The following is a 21,756-nucleotide window of genomic DNA, read 5'->3' as shown; positions in this document are numbered from 1 at the left end:
GGCACTCTGCATACAATAACGACGGTGAAGGCTTAGTATTGTTATGTCTCAGTTCCATCCGGACAGAAGCTGTTGTCATTAAGACGAGGGATTCGAAGTGACTTTGAGAGAGTGACGTCGAAGCGAATGGACCAATGGGAGGCGAGCAAATACGTCAGCAAGGCCGAGGACGAGGCTAATCAAATATAGTCGTGGACCAGATTGCTGGACCTCACTCGTACCCCGTTGCATCAATTGACGGCATGCAGACAGTCGGCAGTAGCTGAAGCTTCTTCGACCGGACGGTGGAAAGTCTGCAGTGAAGATGAAACCCAACCAGCACGCGACACCGAGAGGTCCGCAGTCGACGAATCCCATCTATGTGTACACCAAGTTCGTGGTCGCTTCAGCGCGCGCGACGTCTGCAATTGCAGCGGCCATGATGGCGAATAGCAATTCGTCGGGTGTCAGCGAGCTGAAGGCGTTGCACAGCTCCGCCAACGCACTCAGCTCTCCTCGCGAGTGCAGTGGACGCAACACTCCTCGGGATACGAGCCATGCACTGGCAAGTCTGGTGGATATCGTGCGACCGCGTACTGTCCCAGTACTTTCACCTCGTCAGTCGTCGATGACTCGTCGGGGAAGTATCGTGCAGAAGGAGGGCAAACTGCCCCATGTCAGGAAGCAGGCCGATGACAGCAGCGACAGCAGCACCGACCGAGAGGAGGATAACCAGGAAGTGAGGCCACGGACGGCATCAGCGCCGCCGGCAGCAGCACCTCTGACTGGAGATCGTGAGGTGTTTCCAGCGTGGATTCGTGAACGCAAGGATTTTCAGGTTTTCTTTCCTCGTTTTTCGGATCATGTGGTTACAGATGAAGAGATTCTGCAGCAAGGAGTGCCCAAGGAGCCGGGTGAGCGCAATATTGTGGAGCTGCAGTGCATAGCTCGCTGGATCATGAAGATCCCGTCGATGTCGACGTTCTTGGATCTGAACCAGGCTACGGAAATCGCCAAGCTGGCAAGGTACAGGGCGTTCCGCCCCCAGGAGTACGTCTTCCGCAAAGGCGATCTTGGAGATGCCTGTTACCTTGTTCTGAGTGGCGAGGTTCACATTCTCATCGATGGAGAAAAAGTAGCCGCCGTCACTAAGAACTCGGCATTTGGTGATATTGCTCTTCAGCTCGAGAATGCTACTCGTGGAGCTGACGTACAAGCTGCATTGTCACCGGGAGCTTTGACACTGAACTCGTCGCAGCCGGCGATAGGGTGTGAGGTGCTCATGGTCATGGCGGAAGACTACCACAAAACGTTGGCGAGGTGCCAGACACGACGGCGGAAGCACCTCGTCAACTGGCTGCACACGGAGGTGACACTATTTCGCGATTGTGTGGAGAGCAAGCTCCACTTCTTCGAGCTCGTATCAATCGATGTGCCGCTAAAGAAGGGAGAGATACTTTACAACCAAGGTGAGTCGGTCGGCGCCTTTTACATCGTACGCTCGGGCCGAGTAAGACTCGAGGTGGACATCCAGTATGAACGTCGCCACCGATGGCCGTGTGGCACACACTCGTGGAAGCAGCAGGTGCATGCTGTTCGATCTCGAGTGCCATTCCACATTGAGGAAGGCGCGGGGTTCTTCGGGTTTGAAATGTTCATCGAGGGGCAGCAAACGCGCGCGTATACGGTGGTCGCAGATTCACCAACCGTCGAGCTGATAGCACTGAATCGTGTCGACTGCTTCTCACCATACTTCTCTTTCACGCCTCGAGCACTGGATCGAATACACGACAAGAACGACAAGTGCCGCGACGTGGCTCAAAGGAAGGTACAGCAGCAGCTTCGAGCATTTCGACGATCCCAGACGGCAGCAGCACACAAGAGTACTCCTGACAGCCACCCACCGGTCATCGTCCAGCGCAAGTTCCCTCATTCTCATGAGACCCCCGAGTTCCAGTTCCCGTGCTTGCGTCCTGCCAAATGGAAAGCCCCCAACGACGTGGTATGCGCCCTTCAGCAAGCATGTCAATGACAGCAACTCAGGTGTACTTACTACAAAAAGAGCTCGTATTCAATGGGATCTATCACTAGGCAGGTTCGATTGCTGGCTTACAAGCTAGCTAGTCTTGCCCTTCAGGGATTGAATCAGTACAAGGTGATGGCCATTCCCAAAGTCACTGTGAGTGCTGCAGTCAGGAGAACGGACGCGTCAAATGAGCGCGGCGCTGACTGAGATGTCGTCGTTGAAATGGTCTTGTCAGAGTCTTCCGCTCCACTCGAAGATGCTGACAACGTCGTGGTAGCGTCGCTGGAGTAGAATTGGAGGGCTCCGTTTTCACACGAGTGGCTAGCGATGGATGAGTTGGTGACTTGAGTGGTTTTCACGGCTGTACCGCTGCAGCTCACTCCGCGATACGTCTGAAAAGATGCTGATCCATCCTTGTAGAGAGATACCTTCATGCTGGAGAGACCATTGTCGGTGGCCAAACAACTGCCGTCAGCAAGAAATGCCGCGCCTGATAGGAGTTTCTTGCACCCTGCACCCGATTCGTAGATCTCCATGAGCACGTACGGCTTCGTTCCATAGGCTGCACTCGACAACGTGTTGTATTCGTCCGATGCACAAGCTCGGTCCCAGAACAAATCTTCGCCGTTATTGCTCACACTGGTGCAGGCGGTGATGACCGAGCAGGATGGAGGTGGCGATTCTTGGAAGCCGATGATGGTCGGCGCTGATGCGCAGCTCGAATCCGTGTGCAGCTTGTAGACTGCTGTATCTGCGTGGATGCACTCCACCAGCAGGAAGGAAGTCAGCGATGTATAGACTGCTCGGCGCGAGGTTGAGCTCATCGTAGTTTGTGGGCGAGGGGTCACGCCTAAAAGATCGGCGACCTCCTGAATAAACTCACATGCAATCGGTATTTTGTTTGTTTTCCATATCTCCATGTGCACCGCTACGTCTTAGCCTAGGTTGACCTTCCAGTTGTAGCGCAGCATAGAGCGCTTATTCGTATTCGAGGATGATCTCGTCAACCTTGAGTGAATCACCAGCAGCATGCGCAATGCTTTTGATGACGCCCCTCTTCTCAGAGCGCAGCACGTTCTGCATCTTCATAGCCTCCACGACGGCCAGCTCCTGCCCAAGCTCCACGTGCTGGCCGACCTCGACAGCCACTGAGATGAGCATGCCGGGCATCGGGCATAGCAGCAAGTTGGACGTGTCGACCTCGGGTTTCGGCTTCATGTGGATGCCGTACGCAGCCTCCAATTCGTTGCGTACGACGACATCATGGACTGCTCCGTGAAATTGGAGACGGAATCCCTCGGGCAGCGTCTGCAGCATTTGCGACGCCAGCGCAGTTTTGGGTCCGTTCTGCTTTGCGTATGACGCCTTGAAGAGCGGACTGTTCAGCGACCAATCCACATCGCCCACAACGTGCCACTTGTTGTCGACAAAAGCGAGCGTCGCCGTTTCCATGCGGTGCCGCGCGTTTTCAAGCTCCACTTCGACAACAACGACAGGCTTCGCTTCTCCAAATGGTCCATCGATGCTAACCGACAGCTGAGCACCGAGACTCTTGAGGTCGTTTCGCTCCGCAATCGCGATCAACTCCGCCGATGATAGACCAGGGGTGAAAGCACGCAGGCGCGGGACAACTCCCTCTTGATGAGAAACAAACTCCAAATCGTCATTGTTGAGCGAGTCGAAGGAGGGAAAACCTTCCGTTGGTGTTGACTGAATTCGGCCCGAGATTTGGCTGCTGGCAATAGCCTTCTTTAGGTGCATGATGGCGCCAACCACCCGTAGGTCCTCAATCTCAGGTGCTGTCAGCTTCACACCTTCAAAGCCGTCCGGGTACTCCTCTTCGATGAACTTGGTGGTAATCTTACCGCTCACGAAGCGAGGGTGACGGTAGACATCCTGCAGGAACGCAACGTTGTTGCCAGGGCCGCGAATAACGTAGTTGTCCAGCGCAATCTTCATGCGCTCCAAACACTCCGAACGGTCCTTGCCGTACGTAATGAGCTTTGAGATCATCGGGTCGTAGAACATGGAGATATCGCTGCCTTCGTTCACACCTGAGTCCACGCGCACACCCGGGAGGTGCACGGGCTCGTCATATTGAAGCAGCCGGCCGATAGACGGCAGGAAACCACGCAGTGGATCCTCGGCATACACGCGACTCTCCATCGCCCAGCCGTGGATCTTTACAGGTCCATCCACCAACTCCTTGGGCAGCTCGTGACCTGCAGCGACACGGATCATCTGCTCCACTAGGTCCACGTGAGAAATGAGTTCTGTGACGGGGTGTTCCACCTGCAGACGCGTGTTCATCTCCAAGAAGTAGAAGTTCTTGTGCTTATCACACAAGAACTCGACCGTACCGGCGCTCACATAGCCCACCTTGTTGGCCAGCATGGCCGCCTGCTTGCCCATGGCCCTTCTCGTCTCCGGGTCGAGTAGCACACTGGGCGCCTCCTCGATCACCTTCTGGTTGCGCCGTTGGATCGAGCACTCTCTCTCGGGCAGCGGGACCACATTACCGAACGAGTCGGCAATGAGCTGGATCTCGATATGCCGCGGGTCTTCAATGAACTTCTCGAGGAACATGCGGTCGTCTCCGAAGCTGCTGGCTGCTTCTTCCTTGGATAGGCGGTAGCCCATGCGCACCTCGTCGTCGTTGTAAGCCACGCGCATGCCCTTGCCGCCTCCGCCAGCGCTGGCCTTGATCATGACGGGATATCCAATCTCCTGGGCCACTTTTACCGCCTCCTCAGGCGTGTCGATCTCGCCCAGGAAGCCCGGGATCGTGTTGACGCCTGCGTCCATGGCCAGCTGCTTGGACTCGATCTTGTCTCCCATGGCCTGGATGGCTGCGTGTCCAGGCCCGATGAAAGCCACGCCGATGGCTTCCAGCGCCTCGCAGAAGTCCTTGTTCTCCGAGAGGAAGCCGTAGCCCGGGTGCACGGCCTGGGCGCCCGTGGCCTGGACGGCCGCCACGATCTTGGGGATGCTCAAGTAGCTCTGGGCCGAGGCCGCGGGCCCCACGCACACGGCCTCATCAGCCATGCGCACGGCCACCGAGTCTACATCAGGCTCCGAGTACACGGCCACCGTCTTGATGCCCAACTTCTGGCACGTGCGCATGACGCGCACGGCGATCTCGCCACGGTTGGCCACGAGGATCTTGTCGAAAAGCTTCTCCCGCGGGGCCGCGGCCTGCTGCAGGCGCCGCAGCGAAGCGCCGCTGCGCGCGGACAGCACCTCGCGACCCAGCAGACGTGCAGACAGCATGGCGCGAGTGATGGTCACGTGGTTGAAGTGCGAGCGCGCACGCGGAAGGCAGAATGCGGAATGGGCTCTTTGGATATAGGGGCTTATATTCGGAGCGGAGTGGTATACTGGAAGCAAGTGAAAACGCGGGTTGAAGTTGAGAGTGCACTACAACGATGTGTGGCATCAAGTCGCATGCAAGGTGCTGCGGCAACCGCAACACATTGGCCGCCGATGCCTGCGACTGCAGCTCCAGAGGGGCCTCAAAGCGGCCCTGGTCCAGGTTGAGGCGGTACACGTCCGAGCAACGTTAGCGTCGTAGCGGTGGCGTGTTGCCTTTTCCCGGCCAACTGCACCCCCGTAAAAAAAAAAGGAATGCAGGCAAATTTACTGCCAAGACGGCTGGTACCGGTAGTCTTCATGCGCAAACGACGGCAGCTACATGTAGTGTTGAGTGTTGGCGCATCAGAACTTGCATATAGACCCCGCAATGGGGAACCTCGACACTCAGGTCAGTAAAGTTTCACATTGAAAGAGAAACTATATCGCAGCAGGCTCTACGGAGATTCAAAGCGTTGCTCCTGCTCCTCGTCCTTTAGCATAAGACGCCCCGGGAGCTGAACCCACCATGCCTCCGTAGTCGCTTCCAGTACAGCGTGTGATCAGGGAGCTGCAGGGCGAGCTCGAGGACCGCGATCCAGTCATGGACAGGCTATTCTGCATCATCTTGAGGCTTAGCTTCGCTGCTTCGTCGACGTAACGCTCAATGAGTTCGCGGTAGTAAGCCACACTGTCGTTCTGCATGTGCTGAGCATGCTCCTTCGGGAACTGCTTGGCCTCCTCCATCGACCCACGGCGGAGGTAGGCCAGTACCATCATTTTGTAGACGGCCACATGACTCCATGACACTTCCTTCCACTCCCAAGGGAGAGCAGCGAACTGACGGGTTTGAAGTAACGCTAGTAGTGCGCTACGGCACGGAAAGGGGCCCCAGTTTGAATTGTGTTCGCCGAAAATGTCCTGCGTGCGCTTCATCTCCTCCGGACCATTTTGAGCGTATGCCACGATTGCCGAGCCCAAAGGTGCATGATTTAGCTCAGCACGCATGTCTGTCGGCGTGGACTCATAGATGGCGAGCACCTCGCTCCATCGTTTACTCATGCACATACTGACAGCACATTCTGGAAGATATCACGCTGAAACTCAATCCCTTCGCTTTGAACCATAGCGCACACATCCAAAACCATGTCTGGTTGGTATCTCTCCTGGACAAAAGTAATGAGCCCCGAAAGCTTCACGCTATACATCACGAAGCACAGCGTGGATCCCCTCTGCACTTCTTCTCAATTTCTGAAGTGTTCATTGTATCCGCCAGCAAATGTGTACAGATTTCAGCCACAGTGTCCACGCCGTTTAGCTTAATCACTGCATCCGGCAGCACTAAGTCATACAAGAAAGGGCCAGGAGGTGGCTATCTACGTGTGTCGTCTTGAATGTCTGCAGTGTCCATCGTAACCTCCCCGCGCCGTGAATCGTAGCGAATGCAAAGCTCCAGTTGTACGAAAAAGGAGCCACGTTCGGCTCTTGGCAGTCGCACAATAACTCGACTCATTCGTCAACACGCTTGTTCTTGATGAAAGTCTTGAGAATCTTCGATACTAAATGTTTGGCCTAATCCGCATTTTCCCGAACACCATCGAAAGTGCAAGTTAACGTCATGATTGGCGTTGATGTTAGCTAACAAGTAACTGGGGCCTTTTGTTCTTGTTTTCCATGTGACGATGGCAGGCCATTATCACGCAAGATTTTTATCTCTGTAAGATGCTGGTTTTACCGGCAATTTCGAAAGCAGTCGTGGCAGCGCGATAACGAATCGAAAGCCCAGCTTCCACCTCGGTTCCTTTTCGGATTGCATCACCGTGTTGCTTGCAGACGCCGTCCACTTTCCTTCGTTCAAGGGAAAGATACTCCATCTTCGTTCTTGTAGTCATTACTCTCACTGCGAATGTAAGCCACGACCATTGAGGCGAGAGATATTCGATGCATTCGCGGATGTGTGGATGCCCCCCCCCCCCCACCACCACCATACGATATACCGCGTTATTTTCGGTTGGCCACGTTCGTTTTGTACCATGGCAAGTATAATAAATCCGGCGCCATGCCAGGTACTAGGCGAGATTGTTCAGCAAATATAGCGAGCGCCTGAATCACAAGCTCCGACTCCTTGATGCCTCGCTCGCGCACTGCTTGCAGCATTCCGTACAAACCCTCTCCGCTTGCTTCAATTTGCCGCTCTTCAAAAGTAGTAAAGAGCAGCACCTTACGCAGTTTTTTTTCCTTCTTAGCTTTATTTTACAAGGATAATAGGTTTAAGTGTTTCTAATGCGATGATAGAACACAACCTAGGAGGCACCCAACGCTTCGTAGACAGCTTAACCGTTTCTAATCCCCAATTTCTAGTTCAAAAGCGTCCGTACAACCTCTCATTCGAGAATCTGCCGCCTGAAGGAAAGATAGTGGAGGTGACGCTGATGTGCGCGCTGGTTGGAGAAGGGAGTGTCGTCCCCGTGGTCATCGATACGAGCAAGATTGTGGCCCTCTTGAAGTAGGCGATCGCAGACGAGCTGAAGTACACTGGGCGAGCCGACCAGCTGCAGCTCTTCCTGGCGAAGAAGAGCAATGAGTGGCTGAAAGATGACGATCCTGCTGCGCTGGAGTTGGAAGAAGGAAAGACACATCAGGACATTCAAACGATGATCAATGACGAGAAGATAAGGGGGACGAAGAGTTTGCAGCACTGGCTGTTTGACAAGAACAAAATGCCGCAGCCATCCACTGACCAAATTCACGTGCTGGTGATGGTTTTGGAAAGGGTCAGCGGCGCGGAAGTGTGGAACATGGAAAGAGACGCGAAAAGGCGGGAGGCAGAGGAAAACGTATCCTTGAAAATGCTGTGGCGGTACTCGGAGATGAAAATGACGGTATTTCTTTTGGTGCACGAGTTGTCGACACTTCTTCAACGACCATTGCCGTTCCAAGTGGAAGTGCGTAATTTTTTCGACGATGAAGCCATTTTTTTGACCCGAGCGGCCCGTTTCTTGTGTGTGAGTTTCCTACGTCGCTGATTAATGCTTTTACAGTTTCGTGTGACTATCGACGGCGTCTGAGAACACGTGGCAACATTTCTATGATCAGCTGCTTGACATCTCTACTTGTCTGTGCAAAGCCTACGGTTTTGGTGTTAGCTCGAGCAGAAATCGTGTCAACACCACAGGAGCAACTGCAAACGGTATGCAGCCGGATTTCGTCCTTCATTATCTCGGAATGGTGCTGCTCCGTGGTGAAGAAAAGAGTGCTGCTACAGACGTTGATGTGCCATGCAAGGAGTTGACGAAGAAAATGTACACCAGGAATCCAATGTTGTATGGAGATCTTCCGTATATTCTGGGCTATGCTACAAGTGGGGAACGGCTGCGAGTGGTCATGATCGATCGACATCTCCACGCAAACACGATACTCGAATTTCCCTCCATCTTTCAGCAGCCGTCAGAGGTGATTAAGATGTCCTACAACTTGGCGTTTTTCTTTCATAAGATGACGATCTTGTCGAAACGAACGTGTCCAAGTCTACTGGTGCCGTTTACGCCCGATGTGAATGGCAAGCGAAAGATCGAGCTAATGGCTGCGATGATTATACGGACGATCAAGCGTAATCAGTGCCGTGATAATGTGGATTTCGAGAGACTCGCTGATATTTACGCTACGCTTCAAGATTTAGACAAACGAAAACATGTGAGGACACATCTTCAAACCGTGCGAAAGCTGGACGTGAAAAAAGGCCTTCTTCGCGTGCATCTGAGCCCACTTGGTCACGTTCGATCACCTAAAGACGTGGACGAAGTGCACGATTGGTTGTGATGCATGCTGACTGCTTTGAAGTATTGGCACAGCTGCAACTACTGCCAAGGCGATCTCCGCTGGTCAAATATTATGTACATCCCAGCTAGCGACTCTGGGTACTGGGTTTTGATTGACATGGATGAGTCGCGCAAACCAAACACGACCACGATTGACTGGAATCACACATTTAGAGGACACAAACTCATCTTCGAGCATGACTTGTACCAGCTGGGACAACTAATGAACACGCTCCTTCCGTTGTCCGACGATCTGGAAGGCATTCAAAAGGTACTCCTGTCAGCTGTCGATACACCGGCATTTACTGCGGAAGTCGAGCTGACGACGGCGCTGCTGAATCAACTGCATCGTTGAAATATGCGCGTAGTGTATATACGCGCTAACAGAAGTAACCAGGCCCTATTACATTGATACTACACTGATCTTGCGTAACATCTTGATGGTCTCTACCTCCTAAGTGTGCAGACCGTGGCCGATCTCGAAAGTTTGTGTGTTGTCCAAAGACTAGAGCAAACAGGAGACACAAAACGCTTCAGCGTGGCTGCGCTCGGTGCGTTGGCCAATGCGAAGAAGTACAGCCACGCGTTGGATGTGTTCAAGACCATGATGAATGGCGATTCGACTCCAAGTACGTGGGTATATATGAAAGCTTTCAATGCTGCGATCAATTTGAGGAGGCATTCTTTTGTGACGGACACCCTACGTCACATCCGAGAGAATGGGGTAAGCCTGACCGTCAATGAATACGTGAAAATCATTGCGACTTGTACACAAGCAAAGGAATGGGTACTGGCCACGTCTGTGTTAGCCTCGATGCAGAGCCAAGGTCTGAAGCCCATGGTGAGCATTTACAACTCGCTGCTGGCAGGCTGTGGCAAGGAAAACTACTGGAATATGGTGATTGCATTGTACAACATTATGCCAAGCGATCTGCGCCCTCTGCTGCAAGGTGGGGCCTTGGGCTCAGTTCTCACGGCGCATTCTCGTGCAGACAGCGATGAAATGAAGCAGCGCACGGCTGATATCTGCAAAAATCATTTTGCAACGTGCAAGCCGTTTCCGTTTGAAGTGGCGATGATGGCACTGCTGGAATCGAAACACTTTGCCGACGTGCTTTCAGTTGCTGCTGACGCAACGAGTGAAGGGTTTGAGTGGACTCCGATGATGTACCGAAGTGTTGTGATGGCCAACGTCCACAATGGTTCGATGGAGCAAGCAAAGCAGCTACTGCAGGAGCATGTGCTACGCTTGACCAACATCAGCGTGGAATGTCATCGCGAACTGATCCGGTACTATTCGAAGGTACGCGGGGCCGTGCTTGAGGCAAGCAAGTTGAGTGTGCAAATGATGCACAACAACACGGACGTGAGTGTGGATGACTGGCGCACCGCTCTCGAGCTTGCGTTGCAGCTACCCGACCATGCGATTTACTGGGATCTACGCAGATGGCTGCGACTTCACGGGGGAGCTGCGTTGAGCGAACTTCCGGACCATCTTTTCTTGCCGGAGGAAGCGTTGCAGACTGCGACTACCGACTAAGTGGAATGCGTCTATGGCTAGTGGAATTGATGAAATGGTTCATGGCAGTTGTTGTACATCGGTCTCTTTCGCTTCGTGCTGCGGGGTGACTTTTACCTACGGTAGTCGAACAAAAAGCAGTGTCGAGTGTGGATAGAGCTCTACGAATCGCCTAGTTCTCCAGCACCACGCGGTAGCGCACCGTGCCGTTGCGCACCATATCAATGCCCTCGTTCACCTTGGACATCGGCATCTTCTGGATCACGGGGCGCACGTTCTTCTTTGACGCCACCTCCAGCATGTCCTTGACGTCCTGGATGCTGCCGATGGCGCTGCCCTTGAAGTTGGCACCCTTGCCCACGAGCGGGAACGGCTTGAACTTGATCTCGTCGTTCGGGAGGCCCACCATGATCACCGTGCCGTGCACCGCCAGGAAGCTCAGGAAGAGCGTGTAGGGCATGTCGTTGGCGTCGGCCGTGATGAGCAGGATGTCCACCGAGTTGGCCGCGTCCGCCGCCTGCTTCTCGTCCGTGTACACGACGAACTCGTCGGCACCCAGTCGCCGGATCTCCTGCTCCTTGCTGGCAGAGCGAGAGAAGGCCACGACGGCCGCGGCGCCCATGGCCTTGGCGAATTGAATCCCCAAGTGGCCCAGGCCGCCGATGCCCACGATGCCGACGCGGTCGCCGGGCTTGATGCCGACCTCCTTGAACGGCGTGAACACGGTGGTGCCGGCGCACAAGAGCGGCGCGGCCACGTCCGACGGGATGTTGTCCGGGATCTTGAAGGCATACTCGTGCGTGACGCGGATGTAGTCAGCGTAGCCGCCGTAGGTGATGGCGCCGTCCGTCTTGCGGTACTTGGAGTCGTACGTGCCCACGCGGTGGCGGCAGTAGGCGTCCGTGCCGTTGGCGCACTCCTTGCAGGGCTCGTCCGGGAACTTGTTGAGGCAGGCCCAGACCTGCGCGCCGACGCCGACGCGGTCGCCCACCTTCATGTCCTTGACCTGGTCGCCGGCCAACGTCACCTCGCCCACGATCTCGTGACCCACCACGCACGGGTACGTGGTCTGGCCCCAGCCGCTGTCCATGGTGTGCAGGTCGGAGCCGCAGATGCCACAGTGCGAGATCTTGATCTCCACGTCCTCGGGGCCCAGCGGCCGCGACTGGTATTCCCAGGGCTTGGCGTCCTCGCCCTTGGCGAAGGAGGCGTAGGCGTGGATGGTCCTCGGGGCAGTCGTCATAGCTTCGGGCTGTTGGTTGGTGTCTTGGTGCTTGGTCGACTTGTGACTTGTCGATCCAAATCGGAAATGGACTGCAGTCGGACGGAGGACCCCATCTATCCAGCCCCAAGCTGCAGCTTTCATGCTTCTCAGCCTGTAGGGCACGTGCGTGGCTCATGGCTGGGCTCACCGTCGCATAGCGGCGATCCAGGCTCGACAAGTATGGTTTTCATTCCTGTTCCAGTGGTCGACGGTCTCTCGTCCGCTTCAGCTTGGGTAACCACTCTCGTTTACAGATCGAGTAACCGCCGCAGCATACAAATGCCAAGTCAACGGGTTGGGACACTCTAAATCGGACACATCGCATGTAAACTTCTCGGTGGTTGACGCGCCCACGCCGGACGAGAGCTGTGCGCCAAACTCGAGATCACGCCTTCGCTTTGTTTACACAGAGGGACTGTAGACGCCAGCGCCAGCAGTGACACTGACACCACCCTGTGTATCCCAATGCTGCCGATCCGCCTCGGGCTCTAATCTGCTCCTCGTTGCTGGCTGGCTGGCTGGCTGGCTGGCAATTGCAGCAGCTCACCACGACCTGTTGTATCAGAGCGTATTGCACACGTCGGTCGGTCGCCTGCTACTCTGCAAGAACGGTTTCGGTTCGATCGTCGCCTCAATGCTGGTACAGATACCTCTCACGCTGAACAGAAGATACTACTACTAGTACTTTGAAAAGAAAAGGGCTGTGTATTTGTATTTGATGTTGTTGTTGGCGAGACCGCAGCGGATGGCTGCACTCCCTGCTCTAAGCTACAGTAGTCGTGCGAATGGAACTCGCCTAGTTCTCGAGCACCACGCGGTAGCGCACCGTGCCGTTGCGCACCATGTCAATGCCCTCATTCACCTTGGACATTGGCAGCTTCTGGATCACGGGACGCACGTTCTTCTTGGACGCCACCTCCAGCGTGTCCTTGATGTCCTGGATGCTGCCGACGTTGCTACCCACGAACTTGGCGCCCTTCGCCACGACGTGGAACGCGTTGAACTTGATGTCGTCGTTCGGGAGACCCACCATGATGCACGTGCCGCGCACGGCGAGGAAGCTCAGGAACGTGCTGTACGGCATGTTGTTGGCGTCGGCCGTGATGAGCAGGATGTCCACCGAGCCGGCGGCCTCCTTGGCCTGCTTCTCGTCCGTGTACACCACGAACTCGTCGGCGCCCAGGCCGCGCACCTCCGCCTCCTTGTTGTTGGAGCGCGAGAACGCTGTCACGGAGGCGGCGCCCATGGCCTTGGCGAACTGGATGCCCAAGTGGCCCAGGCCACCGATGCCAACGATACCCACGCGGTCACCGTCCTTGATGCCGGCCTCCTTGAACGGCGTGAACACGGTGGCGCCGGCGCACATCAGAGGCGCGGCCACGTCCGACGGGATATTGTCCGGGATCTTGATCGCGAACTCATGGGGCACGCGCACGTAGTCGGCGTAGCCGCCGTACGTGATGGCGCCGTCGCTTTTGTACTTGTCGCTGTAGGTCCAGACGCGGTGCGGGCAGTACGCGTCGTCGCCGTTGGCGCACACGGAGCAAGGAGCCTTGGAGTCCTTGTTCAGGCAAGCCGACACGAGCGCGCCGACGCCCGCGCGGTCGCCCACCTTCAGACCCTTGACGTCGGGGCCAGCCTGAGTGACCTCGCCAACAATCTCGTGGCCCACCACGCACGGGTACATGGTCTGGCCCCAGCCGCTGTCGAGCGTGTGCAGGTCGGAGCCGCAGATGCCACAGTGCGAGATCTTGATCTCCACGTCCTCAGGACCGAGCACGCGGGACTGGTACTCCCAGGGCTTGATCTCTTCGCCCTTGCCGAAGGAGGCGTAGGCGTGCACGGTTCTCGGGGCGGCAGACATCTTGGTCGATTGATTGAACTTGTTTGTTGGTTTGGGAGCAAATTGCAGAATGAGATTGGTTGGGGCGTGAGCGTGGTAAGAGGTGGAGCATAAGTGCCGGGAATCTTGCAGATCGATTGAGCGTGGAATTTGTTTTACATTTTGCGATGCCTTTCACGTCCGTATTGTGACATGTGGTCTGCGCTTTGATATGGGACGTAGCACAAGATCACCGCATTTGTAAACGATAGAGATCACCCAGTGACCGAGTTACAGTGCCGGTACCCGGACTGCTGCGAAGCACCAATGTTGAGCTCTGAGTTAGCGGCAAGGTCCGAAACTCCGTTCAAGCGGTTTGCTTTGCACTGAGTACATGTAAGCCGAACCGGTCGCATATACTTTAAAGTACGTACAGTACAGAGACCCCTCTCAATAAGCGCAAGCACGTAATCAAATCATTTTCGAAGGGATTAATGATGTGCAAGTTTATTTTTACTGGCTTATTTTGGATCAACGATCGGAAATATCGGGATATCAAAACAACGAGGTACATTTATTAAGAAGGACCTCTGTACACGTATGTGTATTACTTAACGAAAATGCCCTACGAAATCAGTCAACTGTGTGCGTAGCTTGATTCGGCTACATCAACAGGTTGGTTCTATCCGGGCAACACTACGGTAGACCCAACTTCCTTTACTCGCCCCAACCAATCTCATTCTGCAATTTGCTCCCAAACCAACAAACAAGTTCAATCAATCGACCAAGATGTCTGCCGCCCCGAGAACCGTGCACGCCTACGCCTCCTTCGGCAAGGGCGAAGAGATCAAGCCCTGGGAGTACCAGTCCCGCGTGCTCGGTCCTGAGGACGTGGAGATCAAGATCTCGCACTGTGGCATCTGCGGCTCCGACCTGCACACGCTCGACAGCGGCTGGGGCCAGACCATGTACCCGTGCGTGGTGGGCCACGAGATTGTTGGCGAGGTCACTCAGGCTGGCCCCGACGTCAAGGGTCTGAAGGTGGGCGACCGCGCGGGCGTCGGCGCGCTCGTGTCGGCTTGCCTGAACAAGGACTCCAAGGCTCCTTGCTCCGTGTGCGCCAACGGCGACGACGCGTACTGCCCGCACCGCGTCTGGACCTACAGCGACAAGTACAAAAGCGACGGCGCCATCACGTACGGCGGCTACGCCGACTACGTGCGCGTGCCCCATGAGTTCGCGATCAAGATCCCGGACAATATCCCGTCGGACGTGGCCGCGCCTCTGATGTGCGCCGGCGCCACCGTGTTCACGCCGTTCAAGGAGGCCGGCATCAAGGACGGTGACCGCGTGGGTATCGTTGGCATCGGTGGCCTGGGCCACTTGGGCATCCAGTTCGCCAAGGCCATGGGCGCCGCCTCCGTGACAGCGTTCTCGCGCTCCAACAACAAGGAGGCGGAGGTGCGCGGCCTGGGCGCCGACGAGTTCGTGGTGTACACGGACGAGAAGCAGGCCAAGGAGGCCGCCGGCTCGGTGGACATCCTGCTCATCACGGCCGACGCCAACAACATGCCGTACAGCACGTTCCTGAGCTTCCTCGCCGTGCGCGGCACGTGCATCATGGTGGGTCTCCCGAACGACGACATCAAGTTCAACGCGTTCCACGTCGTGGCGAAGGGCGCCAAGTTCGTGGGTAGCAACGTCGGCAGCATCCAGGACATCAAGGACACGCTGGAGGTGGCGTCCAAGAAGAACGTGCGTCCCGTGATCCAGAAGCTGCCGATGTCCAAGGTGAATGAGGGCATTGACATGGTGCGCAACGGCACGGTGCGCTACCGCGTGGTGCTCGAGAACTAGGCGAGTTCCATTCGCACGACTACTGTAGCTTAGAGCAGGGAGTGCAGCCATCCGCTGCGGTCTCGCCAACAACAACATCAAATACAAATACACAGCCCTTTTCTTTTCAAAGTACTAGTAGTAGTATCTTCTGTTCAGCGTGAGAGGTATCTGTACCAGCATTGAGGCGACGATCGAACCGAAACCGTTCTTGCAGAGTAGCAGGCGACCGACCGACGTGTGCAATACGCTCTGATACAACAGGTCGTGGTGAGCTGCTGCAATTGCCAGCCAGCCAGCCAGCCAGCCAGCAACGAGGAGCAGATTAGAGCCCGAGGCGGATCGGCAGCATTGGGATACACAGGGTGGTGTCAGTGTCACTGCTGGCGCTGGCGTCTACAGTCCCTCTGTGTAAACAAAGCGAAGGCGTGATCTCGAGTTTGGCGCACAGCTCTCGTCCGGCGTGGGCGCGTCAACCACCGAGAAGTTTACATGCGATGTGTCCGATTTAGAGTGTCCCAACCCGTTGACTTGGCATTTGTATGCTGCGGCGGTTACTCGATCTGTAAACGAGAGTGGTTACCCAAGCTGAAGCGGACGAGAGACCGTCGACCACTGGAACAGGAATGAAAACCATACTTGTCGAGCCTGGATCGCCGCTATGCGACGGTGAGCCCAGCCATGAGCCACGCACGTGCCCTACAGGCTGAGAAGCATGAAAGCTGCAGCTTGGGGCTGGATAGATGGGGTCCTCCGTCCGACTGCAGTCCATTTCCGATTTGGATCGACAAGTCACAAGTCGACCAAGCACCAAGACACCAACCAACAGCCCGAAGCTATGACGACTGCCCCGAGGACCATCCACGCCTACGCCTCCTTCGCCAAGGGCGAGGACGCCAAGCCCTGGGAATACCAGTCGCGGCCGCTGGGCCCCGAGGACGTGGAGATCAAGATCTCGCACTGTGGCATCTGCGGCTCCGACCTGCACACCATGGACAGCGGCTGGGGCCAGACCACGTACCCGTGCGTGGTGGGTCACGAGATCGTGGGCGAGGTGACGTTGGCCGGCGACCAGGTCAAGGACATGAAGGTGGGCGACCGCGTCGGCGTCGGCGCGCAGGTCTGGGCCTGCCTCAACAAGTTCCCGGACGAGCCCTGCAAGGAGTGCGCCAACGGCACGGACGCCTACTGCCGCCACCGCGTGGGCACGTACGACTCCAAGTACCGCAAGACGGACGGCGCCATCACCTACGGCGGCTACGCTGACTACATCCGCGTCACGCACGAGTATGCCTTCAAGATCCCGGACAACATCCCGTCGGACGTGGCCGCGCCGCTCTTGTGCGCCGGCACCACCGTGTTCACGCCGTTCAAGGAGGTCGGCATCAAGCCCGGCGACCGCGTCGGCATCGTGGGCATCGGCGGCCTGGGCCACTTGGGGATTCAATTCGCCAAGGCCATGGGCGCCGCGGCCGTCGTGGCCTTCTCTCGCTCTGCCAGCAAGGAGCAGGAGATCCGGCGACTGGGTGCCGACGAGTTCGTCGTGTACACGGACGAGAAGCAGGCGGCGGACGCGGCCAACTCGGTGGACATCCTGCTCATCACGGCCGACGCCAACGACATGCCCTACACGCTCTTCCTGAGCTTCCTGGCGGTGCACGGCACGGTGATCATGGTGGGCCTCCCGAACGACGAGATCAAGTTCAAGCCGTTCCCGCTCGTGGGCAAGGGTGCCAACTTCAAGGGCAGCGCCATCGGCAGCATCCAGGACGTCAAGGACATGCTGGAGGTGGCGTCAAAGAAGAACGTGCGCCCCGTGATCCAGAAGATGCCGATGTCCAAGGTGAACGAGGGCATTGATATGGTGCGCAACGGCACGGTGCGCTACCGCGTGGTGCTGGAGAACTAGGCGATTCGTAGAGCTCTATCCACACTCGACACTGCTTTTTGTTCGACTACCGTAGGTAAAAGTCACCCCGCAGCACGAAGCGAAAGAGACCGATGTACAACAACTGCCATGAACCATTTCATCAATTCCACTAGCCATAGACGCATTCCACTTAGTCGGTAGTCGCAGTCTGCAACGCTTCCTCCGGCAAGAAAAGATGGTCCGGAAGTTCGCTCAACGCAGCTCCCCCGTGAAGTCGCAGCCATCTGCGTAGATCCCAGTAAATCGCATGGTCGGGTAGCTGCAACGCAAGCTCGAGAGCGGTGCGCCAGTCATCCACACTCACGTCCGTGTTGTTGTGCATCATTTGCACACTCAACTTGCTTGCCTCAAGCACGGCCCCGCGTACCTTCGAATAGTACCGGATCAGTTCGCGATGACATTCCACGCTGATGTTGGTCAAGCGTAGCACATGCTCCTGCAGTAGCTGCTTTGCTTGCTCCATCGAACCATTGTGGACGTTGGCCATCACAACACTTCGGTACATCATCGGAGTCCACTCAAACCCTTCACTCGTTGCGTCAGCAGCAACTGAAAGCACGTCGGCAAAGTGTTTCGATTCCAGCAGTGCCATCATCGCCACTTCAAACGGAAACGGCTTGCACGTTGCAAAATGATTTTTGCAGATATCAGCCGTGCGCTGCTTCATTTCATCGCTGTCTGCACGAGAATGCGCCATGAGAACTGAGCCCAAGGCCCCACCTTGCAGCAGAGGGCGCAGATCGCTTGGCATAATGTTGTACAATGCAATCACCATATTCCAGTAGTTTTCCTTGCCACAGCCTGCCAGCAGCGAGTTGTAAATGCTCACCATGGGCTTCAGACCTTGGCTCTGCATCGAGGCTAACACAGACGTGGCCAGTACCCATTCCTTTGCTTGTGTACAAGTCGCAATGATTTTCACGTATTCATTGACGGTCAGGCTTACCCCATTCTCTCGGATGTGACGTAGGGTGTCCGTCACAAAAGAATGCCTCCTCAAATTGATCGCAGCATTGAAAGCTTTCATATATACCCACGTACTTGGAGTCGAATCGCCATTCACCATGGTCTTGAACACATCCAACGCGTGGCTGTACTTCTTCGCATTGGCCAACGCACCGAAAGCAGCCACGCAGGCAAATGGCTTCGGTAACACCCCTTGTTCCTCGAAATAGTGCCACATCTCAACGCAAGCACCAGTGCGATAGTTCTCGGCCATAGTCACGAGGAGCGTTGAGGCGACATTTATCGTAAGACCAGCCCCATCAGCTTGTTGAATGTCACGGAAGCTCTTCATTGCCAACGCTACATCTGAGTAAACAGCAGGCGTTGAAGCTTCTAGGCCACGCACTTGATGCTGCGCATCCTCTGAGCTCGACAGAACCAAATGTACGGGCAGCTCATCCTCAAAGCTCTGATTGCGCTGCCCCAACTGGTTGCGGATACCCCAATACACCGTGCGGTCTGATAGCTGCAGCGCGAGTTCAAGCGCGTTGCACCAGTCGGATACATTCAGCGGCAGCTTGTTCTCGATCATCTCCAAGTAAAGCTGGCAGGCCTGTTCGACATCTCCACTCGTATTTGCGTAGTGATCGATAAGCTCGCGGTAGCACAGAGCGCTATCATTGTTCATGTGTTTAGTGTTCGCGTGAAGAAATTGCCTAGCTTTCTCGATGGATCCGTCGCGGATGTAAGCCAGCGCCACCATCTTGTAGGTGAACGAGTCCCACTTCATCCCACGGCGTGTCATTTCACTAGCCAGCGCAAACAGCACCTCAAATTGGCGAGTCTCCAGTAGCGCTTCCAACGCCGCGGAACACGCGAACTTGCTCCGCTTCTCCTTGTGTCTGCCAAAGATGTCCAACCCTCGCTGCGTCAGCTCCTCACTTTTGCTGTGCGTGTGCGCCATCACGACGTGGCCAAGCGATACATCATTCAGCTGCGGCAGGAGCTTTTGCGGCATCGCATCGAACACTTTGAGCACGTCGCTCCACCGCTTGTCCGTGCCACACGCCACAAACACAGACGCGTAGACGTCGACAGCAGGCGAGATTCCTTTGTCCTGCATTATGGAAAGCACTTCCAGCGCCATCTCTGGCTGGTGCGACTTGTCCGCATAACTGACCAACACCCGAAGGGCAAACTCGGGCAACTTGACGCCGCGTTCACGCACACTCTTCACCGTGTCGACGACCCCTTGTCCAGAAACCTCCACCCGCTCTTCACCTTTGGTCACCAGGCGCTTGAAAATATCGCGCACAGTTTCCTGTCGGTTCAACTTGGTCGCTGCATCCAGCGCCGCCGCGAACACCCACGGCGTCAATTTGACCTCCGCGTCCCGCAGACTCTCAAACTCCTTCAGAGCAAGCTTGAACTCCTTCTTGAGACACAAAATGCTGAAGCCGCTGAGCCGTGCAAAGGGTTTAAGAGGCACATTTTGCTTCTGCAACGATCGCAACAGCTGGACGCACTCGTCGTGTTTCTTGTGTTTGACCAACGCGTCCACCAGCGTAGACGCGTCATTTTTGGTCAATTTCACAACATCCGACGCTTGAATTTCCTGCAACCGCTTGAGAGCCATCGGTAGGTCCATAGATGAAGGTTTGACGAACGTCTGCCCATGCTTAAGCGGTCTTTTCGCAGCAGAGCTCGAAAAGGAACGGCTTTCGGTCTGCAAACACGCAGCTAGGGGCGGCGAGAGACGTTCCAGTCGATGGGTGGCAGATTGCGAGCGCTGCACCGACTGCCCCAGCAGTGAAGACGCCACCTGGCGGACGGACACCATTGAAGCAATGCCAACCCCACGTCTAGGAGGGGTACTCTCCGTTTATGTAAACTGGTGTTCCATGCTGAAATCTACCCATGGGACTGTGTACCCCTTTCGCGGTGTTTATGGTAGTTATGAGCCGCGTCGCCCACCCCGAAATGATTGATCTCCTATGAAAGCGTCGAAGCCTGCAAGTGGCGAATGCACTTCCCGAATTAATATAACGTTAGTCTACCAGCTCGGAACTTTTGACACAAAAAGTCGGCAGTGAGCAACACTTTAGCGAATCACAAAAGGGATCGACGAGTTGCTACGGAAATTGTATGCTTTGCTGAGCGCGAGGTGTACTGGAGCCACTGTGGGTGCACAGCCAAATTTGTGAGGTTCTACTCGCGCACCAAGATGGACTACACTCCCATAATGCGCAAGAAGAGAATTTGCGTGGCGTCACTCGCCTGCTGGAAGGAGCTTTGGACGTTCCAAAGGACATGCTCTCCATGACTTGAAACAATTACAATCGCATTATTAGAGCCTTGGTCGCACAGAGGAATGGAAAACTCCACGAGAACGATTCTTCGCTTTGGAGAGGGTGGAAGGAGTCTACCAGGGGGCAACCCTCCAATTGCAAATACATTTTCTCGAGTAGCAACTTCTCCCTCCGCTTCGTTTCTCAGTGAGGTATTACAATGCTAACGTGCCCACTTGATTGGTTTGAATACGAGTGTCCAGCTCATTTGGTCTCGAGTATAAAGCTCTTGTCGTCTTCGACGTGTTAGCCGTTATGCGCACCGATAAATAGAAGTTACATGTAATCGTGGCTAGCAAAGACAATATGCTCGAGTGTTTGAACATCCACTGCATAATTCACCCGTAAAATCGTTTGGCCTCGAAAGCTGGGCTCGCCACTTCGAGTTAATGATTCATACCGGTATATACTGGCACGTTTTCTGTGGGCTTTACGCCACGGTGACTCAGCTCCCCCCCCCCCCCCCCCCCCCCCTTGTCCGACAGGAGCTCAAGGTCCTGAGTCAAGGACCTGCTCGTCAAGTTGGCGACCAGCGCGAGGAGAGGCACCTAGCGATTGTAAACCATCCTAGCAGAAAGCCCACGTACTTTACAATCTTCTCTGCAGAAAGTTTTGCACACTAACCAAAATGCCGATCTTGGTCGCTAACATGCTCATGTACGAAGCAGCGATGATTATGATCTGACCGATCTCGTGTGTTCTTGGCAAACGGCTGCGGGGCTTTCGTGAACCGTCTCAACTTCGTGGACTTGCACAATTAACTTCGAGTGCTCAAAGTACCGTGGAAGCAAAATATAAGCAAAAGGTTGCACCCGCCGACAAATAACAAGTTGCAACTGTCGGCGCACCTTTGAGGGCAGCATTCAGCGGGAACTTGCAACTACGTTTCCGCTGATCGTGACCAAGCTCTGTTATTTCCTT

At 55.4% G+C, this 21,756-nt stretch overlaps 10 protein-coding genes across 11 annotated transcripts; 4 read left to right on the top strand and 6 right to left on the bottom strand.

Moving 5' to 3' along the window:
* Positions 1 to 304: 304 nt before the first annotated feature.
* Positions 305 to 2,011, top strand: KRP23_10992 (cGMP-dependent protein kinase egl-4; the record flags this gene model as incomplete). Its single annotated transcript, XM_067881498.1, has 1 exon — positions 305 to 2,011. One exon carries the CDS (start codon positions 305 to 307, stop codon positions 2,009 to 2,011), a length of 1,707 nt encoding a protein of 568 aa, XP_067740802.1.
* A 113-nt stretch (positions 2,012 to 2,124) lies between these two features.
* KRP23_10991 (uncharacterized protein) lies at positions 2,125 to 2,829 on the bottom strand (the record flags this gene model as incomplete). Its single annotated transcript, XM_067881497.1, has 1 exon — positions 2,125 to 2,829. The coding sequence occupies one exon, from the start codon at positions 2,827 to 2,829 to the stop codon at positions 2,125 to 2,127; it is 705 nt and encodes a 234-aa protein (XP_067740801.1).
* A 154-nt stretch (positions 2,830 to 2,983) lies between these two features.
* On the bottom strand, positions 2,984 to 5,275 carry KRP23_10990 (Propionyl-CoA carboxylase alpha chain, mitochondrial; the record flags this gene model as incomplete). Its single annotated transcript, XM_067881496.1, has 1 exon — positions 2,984 to 5,275. One exon carries the CDS (start codon positions 5,273 to 5,275, stop codon positions 2,984 to 2,986), a length of 2,292 nt encoding a protein of 763 aa, XP_067740800.1.
* Positions 5,276 to 5,821: 546 nt separating this feature from the next.
* KRP23_10989 (uncharacterized protein) lies at positions 5,822 to 6,421 on the bottom strand (the record flags this gene model as incomplete). The annotated part of the gene is made up of 1 exon (XM_067881494.1): positions 5,822 to 6,421. One exon carries the CDS (start codon positions 6,419 to 6,421, stop codon positions 5,822 to 5,824), a length of 600 nt encoding a protein of 199 aa, XP_067740799.1.
* Positions 6,422 to 9,985: 3,564 nt separating this feature from the next.
* Positions 9,986 to 10,711, top strand: KRP23_10988 (uncharacterized protein; the record flags this gene model as incomplete). Its single annotated transcript, XM_067881493.1, has 1 exon — positions 9,986 to 10,711. One exon carries the CDS (start codon positions 9,986 to 9,988, stop codon positions 10,709 to 10,711), a length of 726 nt encoding a protein of 241 aa, XP_067740798.1.
* A 151-nt stretch (positions 10,712 to 10,862) lies between these two features.
* On the bottom strand, positions 10,863 to 11,933 carry KRP23_10987 (NADP-dependent alcohol dehydrogenase C 2; the record flags this gene model as incomplete). The annotated part of the gene is made up of 1 exon (XM_067881492.1): positions 10,863 to 11,933. One exon carries the CDS (start codon positions 11,931 to 11,933, stop codon positions 10,863 to 10,865), a length of 1,071 nt encoding a protein of 356 aa, XP_067740797.1.
* Positions 11,934 to 12,750: 817 nt separating this feature from the next.
* KRP23_10986 (putative cinnamyl alcohol dehydrogenase 7/8) lies at positions 12,751 to 13,818 on the bottom strand (the record flags this gene model as incomplete). Its single annotated transcript, XM_067881491.1, has 1 exon — positions 12,751 to 13,818. One exon carries the CDS (start codon positions 13,816 to 13,818, stop codon positions 12,751 to 12,753), a length of 1,068 nt encoding a protein of 355 aa, XP_067740796.1.
* A 747-nt stretch (positions 13,819 to 14,565) lies between these two features.
* On the top strand, positions 14,566 to 15,633 carry KRP23_10985 (putative cinnamyl alcohol dehydrogenase 7/8; the record flags this gene model as incomplete). The annotated part of the gene is made up of 1 exon (XM_067881490.1): positions 14,566 to 15,633. One exon carries the CDS (start codon positions 14,566 to 14,568, stop codon positions 15,631 to 15,633), a length of 1,068 nt encoding a protein of 355 aa, XP_067740795.1.
* An 817-nt stretch (positions 15,634 to 16,450) lies between these two features.
* Positions 16,451 to 17,521, top strand: KRP23_10984 (NADP-dependent alcohol dehydrogenase C 2; the record flags this gene model as incomplete). The annotated part of the gene is made up of 1 exon (XM_067881489.1): positions 16,451 to 17,521. The coding sequence occupies one exon, from the start codon at positions 16,451 to 16,453 to the stop codon at positions 17,519 to 17,521; it is 1,071 nt and encodes a 356-aa protein (XP_067740794.1).
* Positions 17,522 to 17,672: 151 nt separating this feature from the next.
* Positions 17,673 to 20,327, bottom strand: KRP23_10983 (the record flags this gene model as incomplete). Of its 2 annotated transcripts, XM_067881487.1 has the most annotated exons (2): positions 19,721 to 19,738; positions 19,803 to 20,327. In XM_067881487.1, 2 exons carry the CDS (start codon positions 20,325 to 20,327, stop codon positions 19,721 to 19,723), a joined length of 543 nt encoding a protein of 180 aa, XP_067740792.1. The 2 variants fall into 2 exon arrangements, with proteins under 2 accessions (XP_067740793.1, XP_067740792.1); XM_067881488.1 differs by having other exon boundaries at positions 17,673 to 20,327.
* Between the last annotated feature and the right edge of the window lie 1,429 nt (positions 20,328 to 21,756).

Source organism: Phytophthora ramorum, assembly GCF_020800215.1.
Source record: "Phytophthora ramorum isolate Pr-102 chromosome Unknown Phyram_PR-102_s0011, whole genome shotgun sequence".
Taxonomy (NCBI): Eukaryota; Oomycota; class Peronosporomycetes; order Peronosporales; family Peronosporaceae; genus Phytophthora; species Phytophthora ramorum.
This window is presented reverse-complemented; position numbering and strand designations above follow the sequence as displayed.